Source organism: Hyperoodon ampullatus (assembly GCF_949752795.1).
Source record: "Hyperoodon ampullatus genome assembly, chromosome: 17".
In the NCBI taxonomy this organism is placed as follows: Eukaryota; Metazoa; Chordata; class Mammalia; order Artiodactyla; family Ziphiidae; genus Hyperoodon; species Hyperoodon ampullatus.
In genome coordinates this window covers 2,097,154-2,113,242 of record NC_136930.1, presented here as the reverse complement: position 1 = coordinate 2,113,242, position 16,089 = coordinate 2,097,154, and the positions used below count along the sequence as shown (strand labels likewise).

Sequence of the window (16,089 nt, the reverse complement as noted above, 5' to 3'; positions counted from 1 at the left end):
TCTCGTGACTAGAAGCGTTAGGAACAAGGAGTGTTGAAGTACAGAAAATGCTGGGATTTTTGAATAAGTGGGGCTGAGAATCGGCCAGAAGTTTTCGTATTATCAGGAAACGTTTAAATGAGGCTCTTGTGGGCGCTACTTTAGGACCTGTGAGTGTCAGAAGCGACTGAGTGGAGCCCGGTCTGAATCCTTTTCCAGTCCGGGTCCGGGTGGTGCTTTTGAAGTTGGGCTGCCCCTGCAGTCGTCGTGGTGATCGTGTCCCTGGAGGAGCAGCAGGCAGTGCTGGCGGCGGAGGAGGACAGTGAGGTGTTGGGAGAGCGCCCGGGGTGTGGGCGGGCACAGCCACAGGGACGGCCCAGAAGACTAAGTTACTCCTTCTCTTCTTTGTAGCTTCTGAAGCTCTTCCCCGGTTGTTCTCTACCCCGCTTCCTGCAGCGGTCCCTTGACCTCCGGCCCCCCTCCCTCCGGCGCCCCGTGTGGGGGCCGTCCTGGCCTTTGGGGCTGATGACCCCATGACTCCCGTCTGCAGCCGGGCCCTGCCCTGAGCCCGGTGCTGGTGGAGCTGCCGCGGGTGGAAAGGGCCGGCACGTCGCATGGCCTCTGGGGCCCCGAGCACCTTGCTGGCCCCTCCCCGCTTGCCTCGCCTGGCACTGACGGGCTGCCACGTGTGAAACGCCCAGTGGGCGGCGGCAGCGCCCAGACCTCCATTTAGGACGCACAGCACGAGCAGAGCAAATCTTTATCTTCTCCCCAACTGTTCTCTTTGTCACGTCGGTAATCAGCCTCGCCGCTGGGGCCAAAGACTCTCCGCGTCCAGTCCCTGTCCGTCGTGTCTTCAGAGCAGAACTCAGGCTTGTCCCCTCTCTCCGCCCCAGCGTGGTCCTGTCTCACGCAGGCCCCCGGCACGCCCGCTCCTGCCCTTGCCAGCCGCCACCCCACAGAGGGGCCGGGCCGTGCTCTTCATCCGTTACGACCCTGCCCCCTTAGCACCCTGCAGTTGCTGATGGCCGTGGCCTTCCAGACCTCGACGGGACCCGTCCCCGCGCCCGCCTGCCTCCGCCCAGGGCGCGCTTGGGCTGGCCTCCTCCTGTCACGTGGATCCAGGCGCAGCTCTGACTTCCTCAGGGGTCCCGCAAGGGCCACCCAGTCGGGAGCAGCCTTGCCCCCATGTAACTTGCTGCGTCGTTGGTGCTTTGTTCCATACTTTTTGTTCCATACTTTTTTATCTGCCGCTCCCCAGACGGATACGCTCTGTAAGAGCGGGGCTCTCTTGGTTTCAGTCTGTTGCGTGCTCACACAGCTGGCTGCTGGCAGACTTGTTACAGGTGGTTCCAGTTTCCCCGCATGGCTGGGGGCAGGTGCAGACGGCAGGATAGACGTGAATTCCTTTCCATTTTGGGTTTCAGTAGAGAGTCTGAAGAAAAGGTTTTGTAGCAGGCCAGGAAGTATGTGCTAAGGGATCTCTGAATTGGTCTAAGATGCCTCCTGCCTGGAGTTTTATGACAAACCGCATCTCCCGCTGCAGGATGTGCCCAGCTTGTGACTGGGCGGAGCCCCGGGCACTCGGGCAGGAGGGGACCACCCAGGACGGGACGTGTACCTGCAGGCCCTGTGGGGGGAGGATGAGGAAGGGCCCAGGCAAGAGCTCACAGCTGAGGGCAAAGACCGACCACCGACCACGTACACATTTGGATAACTGACATGGTAACAGGAAGGTTTGGAAGGAGGTAGCTAAGAAAAAGTATAAAAGTAAGCGGAAAAGTGGTGAAGGCTTTCTCGTGCTGTGGACCTGAGGAGGGCTGTGTTCTGTTTTGTTAGGTATTTGAGAAGAATCCTTGATAAGGGTTTTATTCCCACAGGGGTGGAAACTCGGAAAAACGAATTTCAGGTGGGGACCTGAGAAGTTTCTTTGTCTGGGTGCAAAGCACTGGAGGAGGCCACCAAGAGGGGCGTGTGGCCTAGGTCTTAACACCTGCGTGTCGGTGGGAGGCAGGAGTGAAGCAGACAGGGCCTGTTCGGACTCTGCCTGTGCGCTTGATAGAAGTGAGCGTCAGCAGCTTAGATCTGTGGTGCTTGGGGGCTGTTAGAGTGCTGCGGCATGATTTCTGGTGGCCCTGTACCTGTGAACCAGTTCTGCCTGTTGATTTACAGAAGGATGGAAACTGCGTGTGCATGCGTGTAATAGTTTAGAGCTCAGACTGAGGCAGCTGTTCAAACAGTGCCTTCATTTTTAAATAGGTCCTTCACATGCTTTTCAACATCAGAGAGTACAGAAAATGTGTAGGGTAAAATCTCTTCTATTCTTGTCCCCTAACGACTTAATTCACATGTGCTCCAGCTGCTGTAAGTTATTTATCCTTCCCGAGAGGGTTTATGCTCGTTCCTGGGGATGTGCCCACGTCTGTGCACACAGACCCCGGTGCCGTCCGCCGCCCTCAGTACTGCCGCGGTCCGGCACATAGTAAGCGCCCTTCCTAAAGTCTGTGTTAGATGAGAGTCAGAGTTTCTTATGTCCTGTCTTCTAATATTCACTAAGAAGTGAACAGTATATAACGTTTAACTCTTTATGTTTTCCGTGTGTTTTTAGCCCCCTGTGCTGTCAGGAATCTGCAGGACTTGGCTCGCATTTATATTCGACGCACACTTAGAAATTTCATAAATGATGAGATGCAGGCCAAGGGCATTCCTCAGAGGGCGCCGCCCAAAAGGAAAAGGAAGAGGGTCAAGCAGAGGATTAACACTTACGTCTTTGTGGGGAATCAGCTCATCCCTCAGCCTCTAGACAGCGAGGAGGAGGAGAAGATGGAGGAAGATAAAGAGGGGGAGGAGAAGGACCACGGCGAAGCCCACAAGCAGGAGGAGCCGCCCCAGAACTTGCTGAGGGAGAAGATCATGAAGCTCCCCCTGCCCGAGTCTTTAAAAGCTTACTTGACGTATTTTAGGGAAAAATAACTTAGAGCAAGAAGAAAGAATGCCTACTGATAATTCCTTTAGTCTTGAAAATGTAGCATTTGTTAGAAGTTAAAAGAGAATTCTTTCTTTCATCAGAGTGAATTTTTAGTGGAAAAAGTATAACTTGTTTCTGTCTTAGTAATAAAAATGATGTATTCTGTGATTAAAAAGAATCCCTTTTATAAAATATATTTTTCTTTAAATCTTGTTAAAATTGCTGTTTTAACTTGGAGAGACTTCAAGAGTGGAATGTAAAGTAGTCAAGACTGGGTCCTTCAGATCCTCATCTGGTTCCTTACAGAGCAGTAGTGTGAGGGTTAGATTTAATTTTCCATAAGGTGAAATCATCATGAAGCGTATGTAGTCTGATTCGAATTGCAGCCATTTGCATTTCCTCCATGAAACCTTTATCTAACAAGGAAATCAGAAGCTTTGTGTTTTGCAGTCACTATTGCTGAGTTGCTGTAGGTCTATTCCGGGCAATGTATGAGTGCAATAACGATGCAGATACGGAGTAACGTAGCTTTGAAAAGCCTCCTTTCAGGGAGTTCAACAGCACTGCTACTCTTGCTCTTGAATCTGTTGCCAAAAGACATGGGGAAAACATCTGCTTCTCTCATAGAGACTTTAGGAGCACGTCAAGTGAATATTAAAGTAAAACGTATATACTTAATACAACTCTTAGTTTGTGTGGACCCTTTACATTTTCAGTATTTAAAAATGATGAGGTTATCTTACTCTGAAGTTTTAGAAGCTAGTATATTTAGGACGGTTTTCCCTGTAGTCCACTGTATAAAGTATTTGCTTTAAGAGAGTCCGTTGTTGTACGCGACTGTTGATGGCTCATCGGTGCATCGGCCCGAGGGGGCTGCTCACAGGTGCACTTTAGCAAAGGGAATCCTGGTTCACTGGCAGGTTCATCCTTGACAAGTAGGGCTGCGCCAGCCTGCATTTGCTTTGAAATTCATCTTCATAGCATAGGAAGTAGTCACAGAAATTATACGTAGATGACCTTTTCTTTGAAAATTCGGAATCATAGTGTAATCTTTGGGACCTACACTGGGCTCATTTAATTTCTTCCCATGTTTTTCTTTTGTTCTTGTTTCTTGTGGTAAAGTAACAGTGATTTTCATTTTTTTGCTTAATATCCCATACTACTGTATTCATTATTTGAAAGTCAGTAGTGAAACAGGTGGTAAATGCCCTTATTAGTGTGTTTCTTTTCTTCCTACTAGGGCCTGAGGAGTCATGCCTTATTTAAGAAAGTATACAGTGTAGCATATTTACTATTTAGTGTTCCATGGATTATATATATATATATATATTTTTTTTTTTTTTTTGAGGTATGTGGGCCTCTCACTGTTGTGGCCTCTCCCATTGCGGAGCACAGGCTCCGGATGCGCAGGCTCAACGGCCATGGCTCACGGGCCCAGCCGCTCCGCGGCATGTGGGATCTTCCCGGACCGGAGCACGAACCCGTGTCCCCTGCATCGGCAGGCGGACTCTCAACCACTGTGCCACCAGGGAAGCCCTATATATTTTTTAAAAGGAAAAATTTGAGAGTATCACTTATCACCACCAGCATCACTGTTACAACTGTTGAACAAGTATGCTGGAGGAAACGCAGTCGATGTGTAGTGGAAGGGTTATTATGTCTCTGCAAAGACTCAACCGTTAGATGAATGGTTTAAAAAAATCTCAGCTCTGGTAATTCCACACATCTAAAAACAACAGTTTGAAATAGCCTAAGCATGAATTATCCCAGGTAAATCAGGATATTTTAGTAATGTGAAAGATAATTTCGTGGAAGCTGTTCGCTTTTTACCATTGACTGGGCTTGGGCGTTGGGGGTATCTCCACAATTTTTCTTAGGTGATTACTAAGCTGTTATTGTTAAGAAATGCCCCATTCATTTCTATCAAGGAAAAAAAAGATAGTTTCATACAATTATCATGTTAGAAATGTTCATTTTATTTTGAAATCAGTGTCCATTTTAGAAGTTTAATTTTGAGTTCCTGGTGCCCACATATTTTTTATCTAGCCGCCCCCCCACCAGCTTTGTTGTTTTCGGGGCAAGTGTTCAGATGACGTCAACACAACGTTTTCTTAAATCATGGTGTTAACTATTGATAAGGGACGTTTTTGTTAAGGATATGTTTGAGGATGGAGTTTTTCATATCAGCTTTCATTCTGTTGGCTTTGGCAAAATGTACAGTAGGTTTTCATAATCACTGCCTATTTTTTGTCATTGAAATGTATCTTTTGTGTTTTGAAATGCATTTATTTCACAGTTGTGACTTTACTATTGACTTTAAATAAAGAAGTAGAAATAAAAAGTGAAATTTTAAGTGAAAGCCCTTTTATCTATTAATGGGAATATATTAGAATGATTAAGAATATTTTGGGTGTTTATTTTTTAATGAATCATGTTATATTTGAGTGTGGATGATTATGCTTTATAGGTGGAGAGGTAGCCAATAAAGATGAAGTAATTGAAAATGATGAGCAGTGTATTCGTGGGATTTTACAGTGGGGTAATTATTTGTTCTGCGGAGAGAAAGTAGGCCTAGGGAGGGAGCACGACGACTTCCCCCCTCAGTCAGATTGCTGCTTGGAGATGGCTTGAAATAGCATCCAGAATCTGATAAAGCCCGAGAAACTGCCAGCAATACCATAACTACCAGGAACATCATTTAAATCTGTACTGCTTATCGGTCGATATATCTGGTTCTAGTACTAATAAAGAGAAATGTCATTAAAATAGCATACATCGTAGTTAAAATACAAAATGTGTAAGTGTTGGTTTCCAGCTGTTTGAGAGGACAAAAGTGAAGCAAAACCTGTTAATTTATGGGAAAACTTGAAAAATTATTTTAAATAAACAGTTGCATATAATTAAGCATCGTTCTCCAGTGGCCTGCCTTTTTTCTCTTTTTAAGTTTAGAAAATGTCAGTACACCTATGGATATATGCTGAATTATGGTACAGAATTGTCTGTATTTGGACATCTCATTCCCTTTTGACTGTTGCCACCTCTGAACGGTGTAGGGTTTTAAACATTTATTTTTATGAACTATTCAAGTAGATACGAAGGATATTTATAAGATGCACGGAAAGCCCAAGGGATGACTGTGTTCATGTAAGTACCTGTGAGTACGGACCATGAGGCTTGACTGCTAGCACTACCGTTACCTGTGTGCGCCCCTCCTTCCCGCCATCTTAACCCCCCTCTCAGGGTGCCCGTTTGTGACGATCACACCTGGCTTTTTGCCGTGGTTTTACACATACGCTTGTGTCTCCAAGCGGTATGAGTGGAATCACCCCTGTTCATTCCTGTGCACCTACTTTTCACTGCACGTTGTCTTTCTGAGGCTGGTCCCTGTTGTCTGTAGTGATGCTGGATTACCACATTCCCACTTTTTTGTTCATTATTTCTTCTTGACTCTTAGATCATCTCAATTTTCTTTTGCCTAAAGTACATCTTTTAAACTTCCTTTTGGTGAAAGACCCTGGGTAGCTAACTCTTGGTTTTGTCTGTCTGAAAAAAATTTATCTTTGTTCTTGAAAAATATGACTAATATAATTTTAGGATGACAGTATTTTTCTCTAAAACAATGGAGTTACTTCTCTACATTCTGGCTTTCATTGTAGCTGTTGAGAAGTCCACCGATAGCCATTTCTTTGAAGGTTATCTTTTATCTCTTTTTACAGTTTTGTCTTGACATTGCTAATACTCTTGGCATTGTTGATTTTCTGTAGTTTCATATAATGTGCTAGGTGTTAATTTTTGTCTTTAATCCTACCTGATACTTCTTTTATAGGTGTGTGGATTGGCCTCTTTGATCAGTTCTGGAAATTCTTGGCCATTTTCTTTCCTTACAGATATTGCCTCAACTTTTTTTTTTTTTTTTTTTTTTGCGGTACGTGGGCCTCCCACCGTGGTGGCCTCTCCCGTTGCGGAGCACAGGCTCCGGACACGCAGGCTCAGCGGCCATGGCTCACGGGCCCAGCCGGTCCACGGCATGTGGGATCTTCCCGGACTGGGGCACGAACCCGCGTCCCCTGCCTCGGCAGGCGGACTCAACCACTGTGCCACCAGGGAAGCCCATGCCTCAACTTTTTGCCTCTCAGCATTGGATTCTAAATAATTTATTCAAATATATCTTCCAACCACTAATTCTGTCTTCACTTGCTTTAAGTCTGCTGTTAAACCCTTACACTGAGTTTTAATGTCTGTTAAATTTTCTAGTTCTGCTTTTTAAAATTTTTTAAAAATAATTTCCTGCTCTTTATTAATATGTTGAATTTGGTAAGCACGCTGAACCTATTTTCTATTCCATATCTGATTCCAGTATCTGAACTCTACGGTGGGCTTCTGCTCAGGATGTCTCTGAGGGCTAGGGCTAGCTGTGACGACCTCGTTTCTTTTGTGCTTTGCGGGCTTTGACGGAGCTTGTGGAACTCTATCTGTGAGAGTTCATTAGAGGCCGACTGGTCTTTGCCAGAAGCACTGCTGGCTCCCGGCCTCTTTAAGTCCTGGGTTTAAGGGTTTCACACCACTCAGGGAGAGGGGCCTGAACATCCACGGGAAAACTAACCTGGGGACGTTACATCTTCGGGGAGATTTTACTCCCTCCTCATAGCAAGTTTTGAAATAGGCAGTTTTCTCTGCGTTCTCTGGGGGAAGGAGGGAATAAGGGGGATTATTTCTAATTCTCCGTAATGAACTTGGTGGGGACGTGGAGATTCCAATGACGCCCTCCCCACTTAGGAAAGGGCTTTCCCCCTTCTTCCTGTAGGCTTGCTGTCCCAAATCTGAAGTTAATGTCACTAAGTTAAGCAAATACTCCAGCTGAACAAGACTCCAGTGTTCACGTACCTTGCTGGCTTCCCTTTTCACTTTGTTCTTGGACCCTTGTATATGTCTTACTAACTTGCTCACTTAGCACACTGATGCCTTTTTAAAAATAAATGTTTCTAATGCTTTATCTAGCACACACAGTTTTCTGCTGGAGCGTTTCCTAGGGCCTGCAAGGAAAGGTCCCACAGCCACGACGAGGCTGGCATTCATGTGCTCCTCTGGGCCTTGCAGTTCTTAGCCTTATACTCATGGAAGGTAACAGTAGGGTTTTTTTTTTTTTTTTTTTCATTGACAGGTTTCTAAAAGTAGAAAGTTTTTAGTCTTTCCTTCCAGAACAATGCCCTACGAATACAATGTAATATTTATTATATTGAATATTTTGAACTGAAAACGACGCACAAACCCGCATGTCTTGTCCAAGTTCTCCAAATTGCGAACATCACCAAGAGCATCGGAATTGTTAGCGGTGGGCCTGAAAGGACAAAGCTGACTTTTTCGTTTATTGATATAGACAATAAGAGACACACGAACGATGTCAAGCATAGTTCAAGTTAAAATCATTCCTGTTCATGGAGATTGAGTTTTTTCTTCTGATTTTTGTATTAAAAAACCCTAAAACCCCACATATTTAAAAGTTGGAACATTCTGCCAGAAGAGGGCAGTGTTCACCATCAGTAGAATGTAAAGGGACGGAAGAATTACTGAGAGAAGGAGAATGAATTTGTTTCTTCTTTATACTCATAAGGTTGATAAAATTTGACAAAACGTTCTCCACTCATTACCTCTGTCTCGCAGCCTGGTCATCTGGAGTTGCTGCCTAAATTAACCATCCAAGTTTCACTTTGTTTTTCTGTTTTGCATTTTTTAAAGTTCTATTTTAGGGATGAGATTTGTTTGAAAGTTTCAGCCTTTAAAGATAAAACCAAAACCTTAAATACCTGCTTACAGAGTGGCCAAAAGGTACACGTTGAACTGCAAGACATGCTTGTGGCAGAAGTCTTGTTTCCAGCGGCGTCGCCGGGAGAGGGCCGCCCGCCCCCGGACACCTAGCGGGTGAGAGGCGGGTCTGCAGCCGCCGGGGCGGCGGGTCCTGGAGGCTCATCGGTGCCACTTCACGTGCTCACACGCGTGACGTGGGCGCGTCTGCTCCAGGGCCGGGCGCGGGCGCTAAACACTCAGTGTTAAAGGAAGAAGCCAGAAGCAGCCGGTGGGAATCTCGTATTAGTGCAGCGCTTTGGGTTTCTGGAGTGGAATAATACAGTTCGGAGTAGGGAGTATGTGCCCCGGGGTCTGCCAATTATTACTGCGCCCGCCCTGCAGGGTTTGGAAGTGTTACCGGATAAAAAGAAGAAAAGCTGTCCTGCGTGGATGCAATAAATAATTAACGTGAGCTGCCGAAGCCCGGCCGGGGGCTGAGAGGCTGGGCTCAGGAAACGGTGGAGCGACGCGCCAAGAGGAGGTGCCTTTGACGGGCGGCTTTGGCGCGGACGGGTCCTCGTCCCCGCGGCGCACTCCGCCCCGCCTCCTGCCCCGCCCCGCCCGCCGAGGCCGCGCCTGTGTCCCCCCCAGGTCCCGCCCCCCGCTCGGGTCGTCGGAGCAGGGTCCTCACTTTCCCGTAACCCCAGGCTTCGGCGCTTAGACTGGAAAGCGCGAGCCCCGAAGCGGTGAAAGGATCGGGCCTCCTTTCTAGCATCTTCCAAAACTTACCGCGGAGAATTCCCATCTTCATTCCTTGGGTGATTTGGCTGCATAGAGTCCCAGTTTAGCCCCTTTATCGTCGCCCCGCCACCCCCAAATCTTCCCTACTCTGAATTGGGTGAAGCAGCCGTCCACGCCGCGTGTCCCCGCTCCCGGCTGGGCCTCCCCGCGCCCTGCGGTGGGCGATGCTCCCGGGTCCCCAGAGCAGCCGGGAGCGCGGGGTGGGGGCCCGGGCGAGTAGGCAGGTCGGCGCCCGGGAGACCACACCGGAGTGGGCGGGCAGATGGGCCTGGGTGCTCACCCGCCGTCCTCGCCTTCCGTGTGGGGAGAGAAACCGCATCACTGAGCTGCCCTTCGGGTCGCACAGTGTGTGGAGTGCGCACCCTTCTCATCGTGGTGCTCAGGCTTCACGCCCCAAGAGGAGAAGACGAGAAGTGCCTCTAGGGCGAGCCGGTTGGAAGGGCTCAGCGTCCCCGGTAGAGTGTCTGCCGGTCGTGGCGGGTGCGCGCGGGATAGAGCCGCCTGCCCCGTTCGGGTGCATCCCTGGGCGGAGGGAAGTGGCCCGAGTGAGACTCCGGGAATTTTGAGCAAGAGGTAGGACGAGCAGCGCCGGGTCATTTTTCGTCATAATCGTGAAATGAGGATCTAGCTGGGTAGTGAAAGTTGAAGCTGGTGGTTTGTCGTTGCACATAAGCCCACTTATATTCGGCCCAGAGTAATTTTTATTAAGCATCTTCTTAATTTTATGTGCTCGTGAATACGAAAAACAGTCTTACTGTAAAAACTCACAAGACGCATTCTTGAGCCCGGGGCCCCTCCTCTGCGGCGGCCAGAGGACAGGGCGAGCCGGGCCTTTGGCCTTGAACCTTGCCTGTGTCCTGTTGTGGCGTCAGTTTCTGCAGAAGCCCCAGCGCCGGGCGCAGGGCGGCCTGTCCGTCAGGTGCCAAGGTCGGCGGGCGGCCCGTGCCGGACACCCTCTCCTGGAGGCCCTGAGCGGAAGGGAGAGGGCATTGTCCTTGCAGCTGTGCAGAGCCTTCCTCGGCTGGAGAATGACACCCCGTGGCTGGACCCTCAGGTCCCCAGCCGGGCCCCCTGCGAGTTCCCAGCTTCCTGGGGTCTCGGTTTCTTAGTCTGTAAAATGGGGATGCTAGCGGTGTTCTCCCCCTGGGGTTATTCTCAGCTGACATGAGCTCGTGCGCGTTACTCGCTTAGGAGAGTATCTGGCTCTGCCCAGCGCCATGGAAGGGTTCGCTGTGACTACTGTTGACGGCTCAGGGCACGAGCTTCGGACCCACATACCTACAGGAAGCTGGCTGTCAGGGTCCTCTGAGGGGAGCGGGGGGGCGAAAGCCGACCTGCCCTGAGTAGAGTGAGGGACAGCGACTGACCTGCAGCTGGAGCCCTGGGGAGCGGGGGCAGCCCGGGGCCAGCCAGCTCCCGAGTGGGTGCCGCCCTCAGGGCTTGGGGCCCGTTGATAATGAGCTGGCTGTATTTTTCAAGAAAATATGGAAGTCAAAAGTGAAATGCCCTGATTTTTTTTTTTTTTTTAAATTTTTTGGCCAAGTGACACGGCTTGCAGGTATGTTAGTTCCCCAACCAGGGATGGAATCTGGGCCCTAGGCAGTGAAAGCGTGGAGTCCTAACCACTGGACTGCCAGGAAGTTCCTCCCTGACTTTTATTTTTATTTATTTATTCAAAAAAACATTTGTTTATTTATTTGGCTGCGCCAGGTCTTAATTGCGGCACACGGCATCTTCGTTTCTGCATGCGGGATCTAGTTCCCTGACCAGGGAACCCTGCATTGAGAGCGCAGAGTCTTACCCACTGGACCACCAGGGAAGTCCCCCTGACTTTTAAATATGAGCAGCTAATTACAGTCTTTCAAAGTGAAAGCCCCGACCACGTGTACTTGCAGGCTGCTTTCAGCCCAGAACCTTCAGTGTTTTACCCCTGTTGGAGACAGGCTGTGAAAGCCGAGAGGAATACATGCAAAGTCTGTACAGATTGGGCTTCTACTTCTTTGGGGCCACAAAACCTTGACATAGGATTACATTTTCATGCAAGCAATATCAAGAAGGACCACAACTCACTGATTAAGATAAAAATTCTGAAAAAGAAAAGGCAGATCAGCCTTTGAAAGCAAAGGCATATGGAGCCTGGCTCAGTTTCTCCCTAACAGCAGAATTAAGTTTTTGTTAAAGCACATTTAAATATACGTGTATTGTCACATAACAGTGGAAACAGTGTAAAGAACACATTTAACAATATAAATGGCCAAAGTGCTAGTAAGTGTTAATTTGTAGTACTGTTATATTGATACTTTCCTTGATTTTTTTTCTTTCCATGTTTTTAGAATTTTAACCTTAATGTAGAAAATATTTTTCTTAACCATAGATAAAAAACTTCACTATATTTAAAGATTATGGTTAATCAGGGCTTTAAGATTAGAAAAATGCAAAGCTATTCCCTTCCTCAATTTTAATTTGATTCCATCTATAAAGATATCAAAGCACATATCGTTTACCAAATATTCTACCACCATTTTGAAACTCTCGGGACTTCCCTGGTGGTGCAGTGGTTAAGAATCTGCCTGCCAATGGAGGGGACACGGGTTCGAGCCCTGGTCCGGGAAGATCCCACATGCCGCGGAGCAACTAAGCCCGTGCACCACGACTACTGAGCCTGTGCTCTAGAGCCCGCGAGCCACAACTACTGAGCCCAGGCGCCGCAACTACAGAAGCCCGTGTGCCTAGAGCCCGTGCTCCATAACAAGAGAAGCCACCGCAATGAGAAGCCCATGCACCACAACGAAGAGTAGCCCCTGCTCGCCGCACCTAGAGAAAGTCCGCACGCAGCAACGAGGACCCAATGCAGCCAGAAATAAAAATTTAAAAAAAGGACCGCTGCTGGAAATTGTGTAAATCGTATATGCTTAGTGGAAGGACTTTTCAATGTGAAAGTTTCAATATACTCTGCTTCTTAGCAGAAAGTTGAATTTGACGAATGGTAAATAAAGGTAACCAATCAGGTAAAGCTATAGCAAAGTGTTCTGTTACACCTGACTTCCAAGAGGAACCCCAGGGCAGAATGCAGGCTGGAAGGGACCTTCGAGGACTGGCCAGGTCTGCCCCAGGGGCGTCTGGTCTCCCCCGAGGGTCCCCGTCCTCCACCACATCCCTTCGTAGTCTTGGGTTCGGCAATGGATGCTTGGATACTGTGCACCAAAAGCACACTGACAAAAGAAAAAATAGATAAATTGTTCTTCATCAAAATCAACAACTTTTGCACTTCAAAGGACACCATCAAAAAACTAATAAGACAGAATGGGAGAAAAATTTCAAATCATATGTGAGAACCCTTTTACCTCAACAATTTAAAAAACCAGATAACCCAGTCAAAATTAAACAAAGTATTAGAAGAGCTATTTTTTAAAAGAAGGTGCACAAATGGCCAATAAAACCCATCTGGAGATGCTCAACATCATTAGTAATTAATGAAATGCAAATCCAGAATGAGCTACAACTTTAACTCTTGAGAATGGCAAAATAAAAATGACAGATGATAACATGTGTCAGCAAGGATGTGGAGAAACACTGCTGATGGAATTGTGAAGCAGAGCCCGTTGGAGGACAGCTTGGCAATTCCTCAAAACCTTAAACGTAGAATTACCGTATGACCCAGCAATTCTGGTCCAAGAAAAATGAAAACATGATATTGATTCTTCCGATCCAAGAAGATGGTATATCTCTCCATCTGTTGGTGTCATCTTTGATTTCTTTCATCAATGTTTTCTTTAAAAAAAATTATTTATTTATTTTTGGCTGCGTTGGGTCTTTGTTGCTGTGCGCAGGCTTTCTCTAGTTGTGGCGAGCGGGGGCTACTCTTCGTTGCGGTGTGCGGGCTTCTCACTGTGGTGGCTTCTCTTGTTGCGGAGCACGGGCTCTAGGCGCGCGGGCTTCAGTAGTTGTGGCACGTGGGCTCAGTAGTTGTGGCTCGTGGGCTCTAGAGCTCAGGCTCAGTAGCTGTGGTGCACAGGCTTAGCTGCTCTGTGGCGTGTGGGATCTTCCCGGACCAGGGCTCGAACCTGTGTCCCCTGCATTGGCAGGCAGATTCTTAACCACTGCGCCACCACGGAAGTCCCTTTAGCAGTATTTTTAAGTGGAGAATTGATCTATAAATAATTCCTGCCTACAGAGAATTTTCCAGTCTCTTTCCCTCTCTCCTTCCTACAAATATTCATGGAGTGCCTATTTTATACTAATAGCTAAAAAAAAAAAAGAGCTATATTTTGCTTCTTGGTCCTTCCCTCTGGCTCTTATACTAAAAAAGGGAACATAGATAATAAAGAAAAAAAAACCCCAACCCCCCAAATATATAGAGTGCAAATTCTGAGATGTCCTATGTAGAAAACTGTTCAGGGATGGAACGTTGCCAGCGGGGGTGGGCGTAGGGAAAGCTTACTTAGAAGCATCAGGGCTGGCCTGCCTGAGAAGGGGGTTTAAGTTGAAACCTACGGAATGAGGAGACAGCCATTCAAAGACCTTCCAAGCAGAGGAGTGAAGTCTAAGGCTGAGGAGATTTTGGCTCTTAGAGAAACTGAAAGAAGGGCAGTGGGGCTTCGTGGCTGGAAGGAGAGTGTCTCAAGACGTCGAGTCGAGGAGAACCTCCTTCAGCCAAGCCTGGGCAGGCGAGGAGCCCCTGGGCCTCTGTCCCTGGGAGCCAGGGCTCGGTGCTGGCAGGGTGCACCCAGAACCCGAACGTCCGCTCTCGTGGCCATCACCGTGTGGTCCCAGAAGATGCTTCTCCTCATCTCCTGCCCTAATGCCTGAAAACAAAAGGAGATGTTACCTCTCCAAAGGCTGCCGGGACTTGTGGGAGATACTGGTGCTGACCCTGGAGCAGAGAGGCGATTTGAGCTGTAGGAACATGTAGGTCAGAGAGAACACAAATACGCTACCTTGTCACATCCCTCCATTCACAATGGCATGACAGCCATTCTCATTCACGCATAATCAATTTCCCAATCTCATTGATCATCCGTTTCCTTGATTCTCTTCATGAACCCATCCCTGGACTGGACGTACTCATAAGTTAGCAAGGGATTTGCATCTTTCTCTTGAATTCACACACTCTACCTTTGTATATTTGTATGTCTAGGCATAATGTGTGTGGAGTGTGATAACAGACTCTTTACGCTGGTAACTGTATAAACTTGGAATGCTTAATTACAAATAGATTTACTTTTGTAAAAATAATAAAGTTTAATTACATTTTTATAAGTAAAGATTTAATTTTAATACATTTGATTTAAAATTTGATAGATTATGATTTGCATTTGCATTTAACTAGTTTAGGTTATTATATATTTTTTATTTTTCCAGCTTTATTAAGTATAATTGACAAATTTTTATATATTTAAAATGTACAATGTGATGATTTGATCTGTGTATACATTATAAAATGATTACCACAACCAAGTTAAATAACACATCATCACCTCACATAGTTACTCTTTTGTTTTTGTGAGAATGCTTTAACTGTACTCTCTCAGCAAATTTCACATCGACAATACTATAGTCACCATGGTGTACATTAGATCCTCAGAGCCTCTTTTAACGAAAGTTTGTACATTTTGACCAACATCTCCCCATTTCCCCCACTCCCCAAGGCTCTGGCAACTACCGTTTTATTTTCTGATTCTGTGAGTTCAACTTGAGTTTAATTTTAGGCTTCTACATATAAGTGATACCACACAGTGTTTATCTTTCTCTGTTGGGCTTATTTCACTTAGCACGAAGCCCTCCAGGTCATCCACGTTGCCAGTATCTTGGCTATTGTGAACAGTGCTGCAGTGGACCTGGGAGTGCAGGTAATCTCTTTGAGATCCTGATTTTTTTTCCTTTGGAGATATACACAGAAGTGGGATGGCTAGATCATACGGTAGTCCTATTTTTCATTTTTCTGAGGAACCTCCATACTGTTCCGTAGTGACTGCACCAGTTTACATTCCACCAACAGTGCACACGGGTTCTCTTTTTCCCACATCCTTGCCAACGTTTGTCATCTCTTGTCTGTTTGTTAACAGCCATCCCATCCGAACAAGCATGGTGATATCTCACTGTGTTGTTGTTTATTTTTTTTTTTTTTGCGGTACGCGGGCCTCTCCCTGTCGCGGCCTCTCCCGTTGCGGAGCACAGGCTCCGGACGCACAGGCTCAGAGGCCATGGCTCACGGGCCCAGCCGCTCTGCGGCATGTGGGATCCTCCCAGACAGGGGCCCGAACCCGTGTCCCCTGCATCGGCAGGCGGACTCTCAACCACTGCGCCACCAGGGAAGCCCTCTCACTGTGGTTTTGAATTACATTTTCCTAATGACTAGTGATGTTGAGAATCTTTTCATCTGTCCGTTGGCCATCTCTATATCTTCTTTGGAAAAATGCCTATTCAGGTTCTTTGCCCATTTTAAAATTAGATTATTTGGGGATTTTGCTATTGAGTTGTATGAGTTCTTTATATATTTTGGGTATTAGCCACATATCAGATACATGATTTGCAGATATTTTCTCCCATTCTATAGG

The 16,089-nt window shown here is 47.0% G+C and overlaps 1 protein-coding gene across 1 annotated transcript in view; it reads left to right on the top strand.

Annotated features, from left to right (window-relative positions):
* Positions 1–3,109, top strand: part of PCMTD1 (protein-L-isoaspartate (D-aspartate) O-methyltransferase domain containing 1) — a 33,381-nt gene extending 30,272 nt beyond the window's left edge. Inside the window, exon 6 of the mRNA XM_079722424.1 lies at positions 2,588–3,109. Within this exon, the coding sequence (XP_079578550.1) occupies positions 2,588–2,952 (365 nt within the window). The 3' untranslated portion in view covers positions 2,953–3,109. The remainder of the gene's footprint in view (positions 1–2,587) is intronic.
* The last annotated feature ends 12,980 nt before the right edge of the window (positions 3,110–16,089 follow it).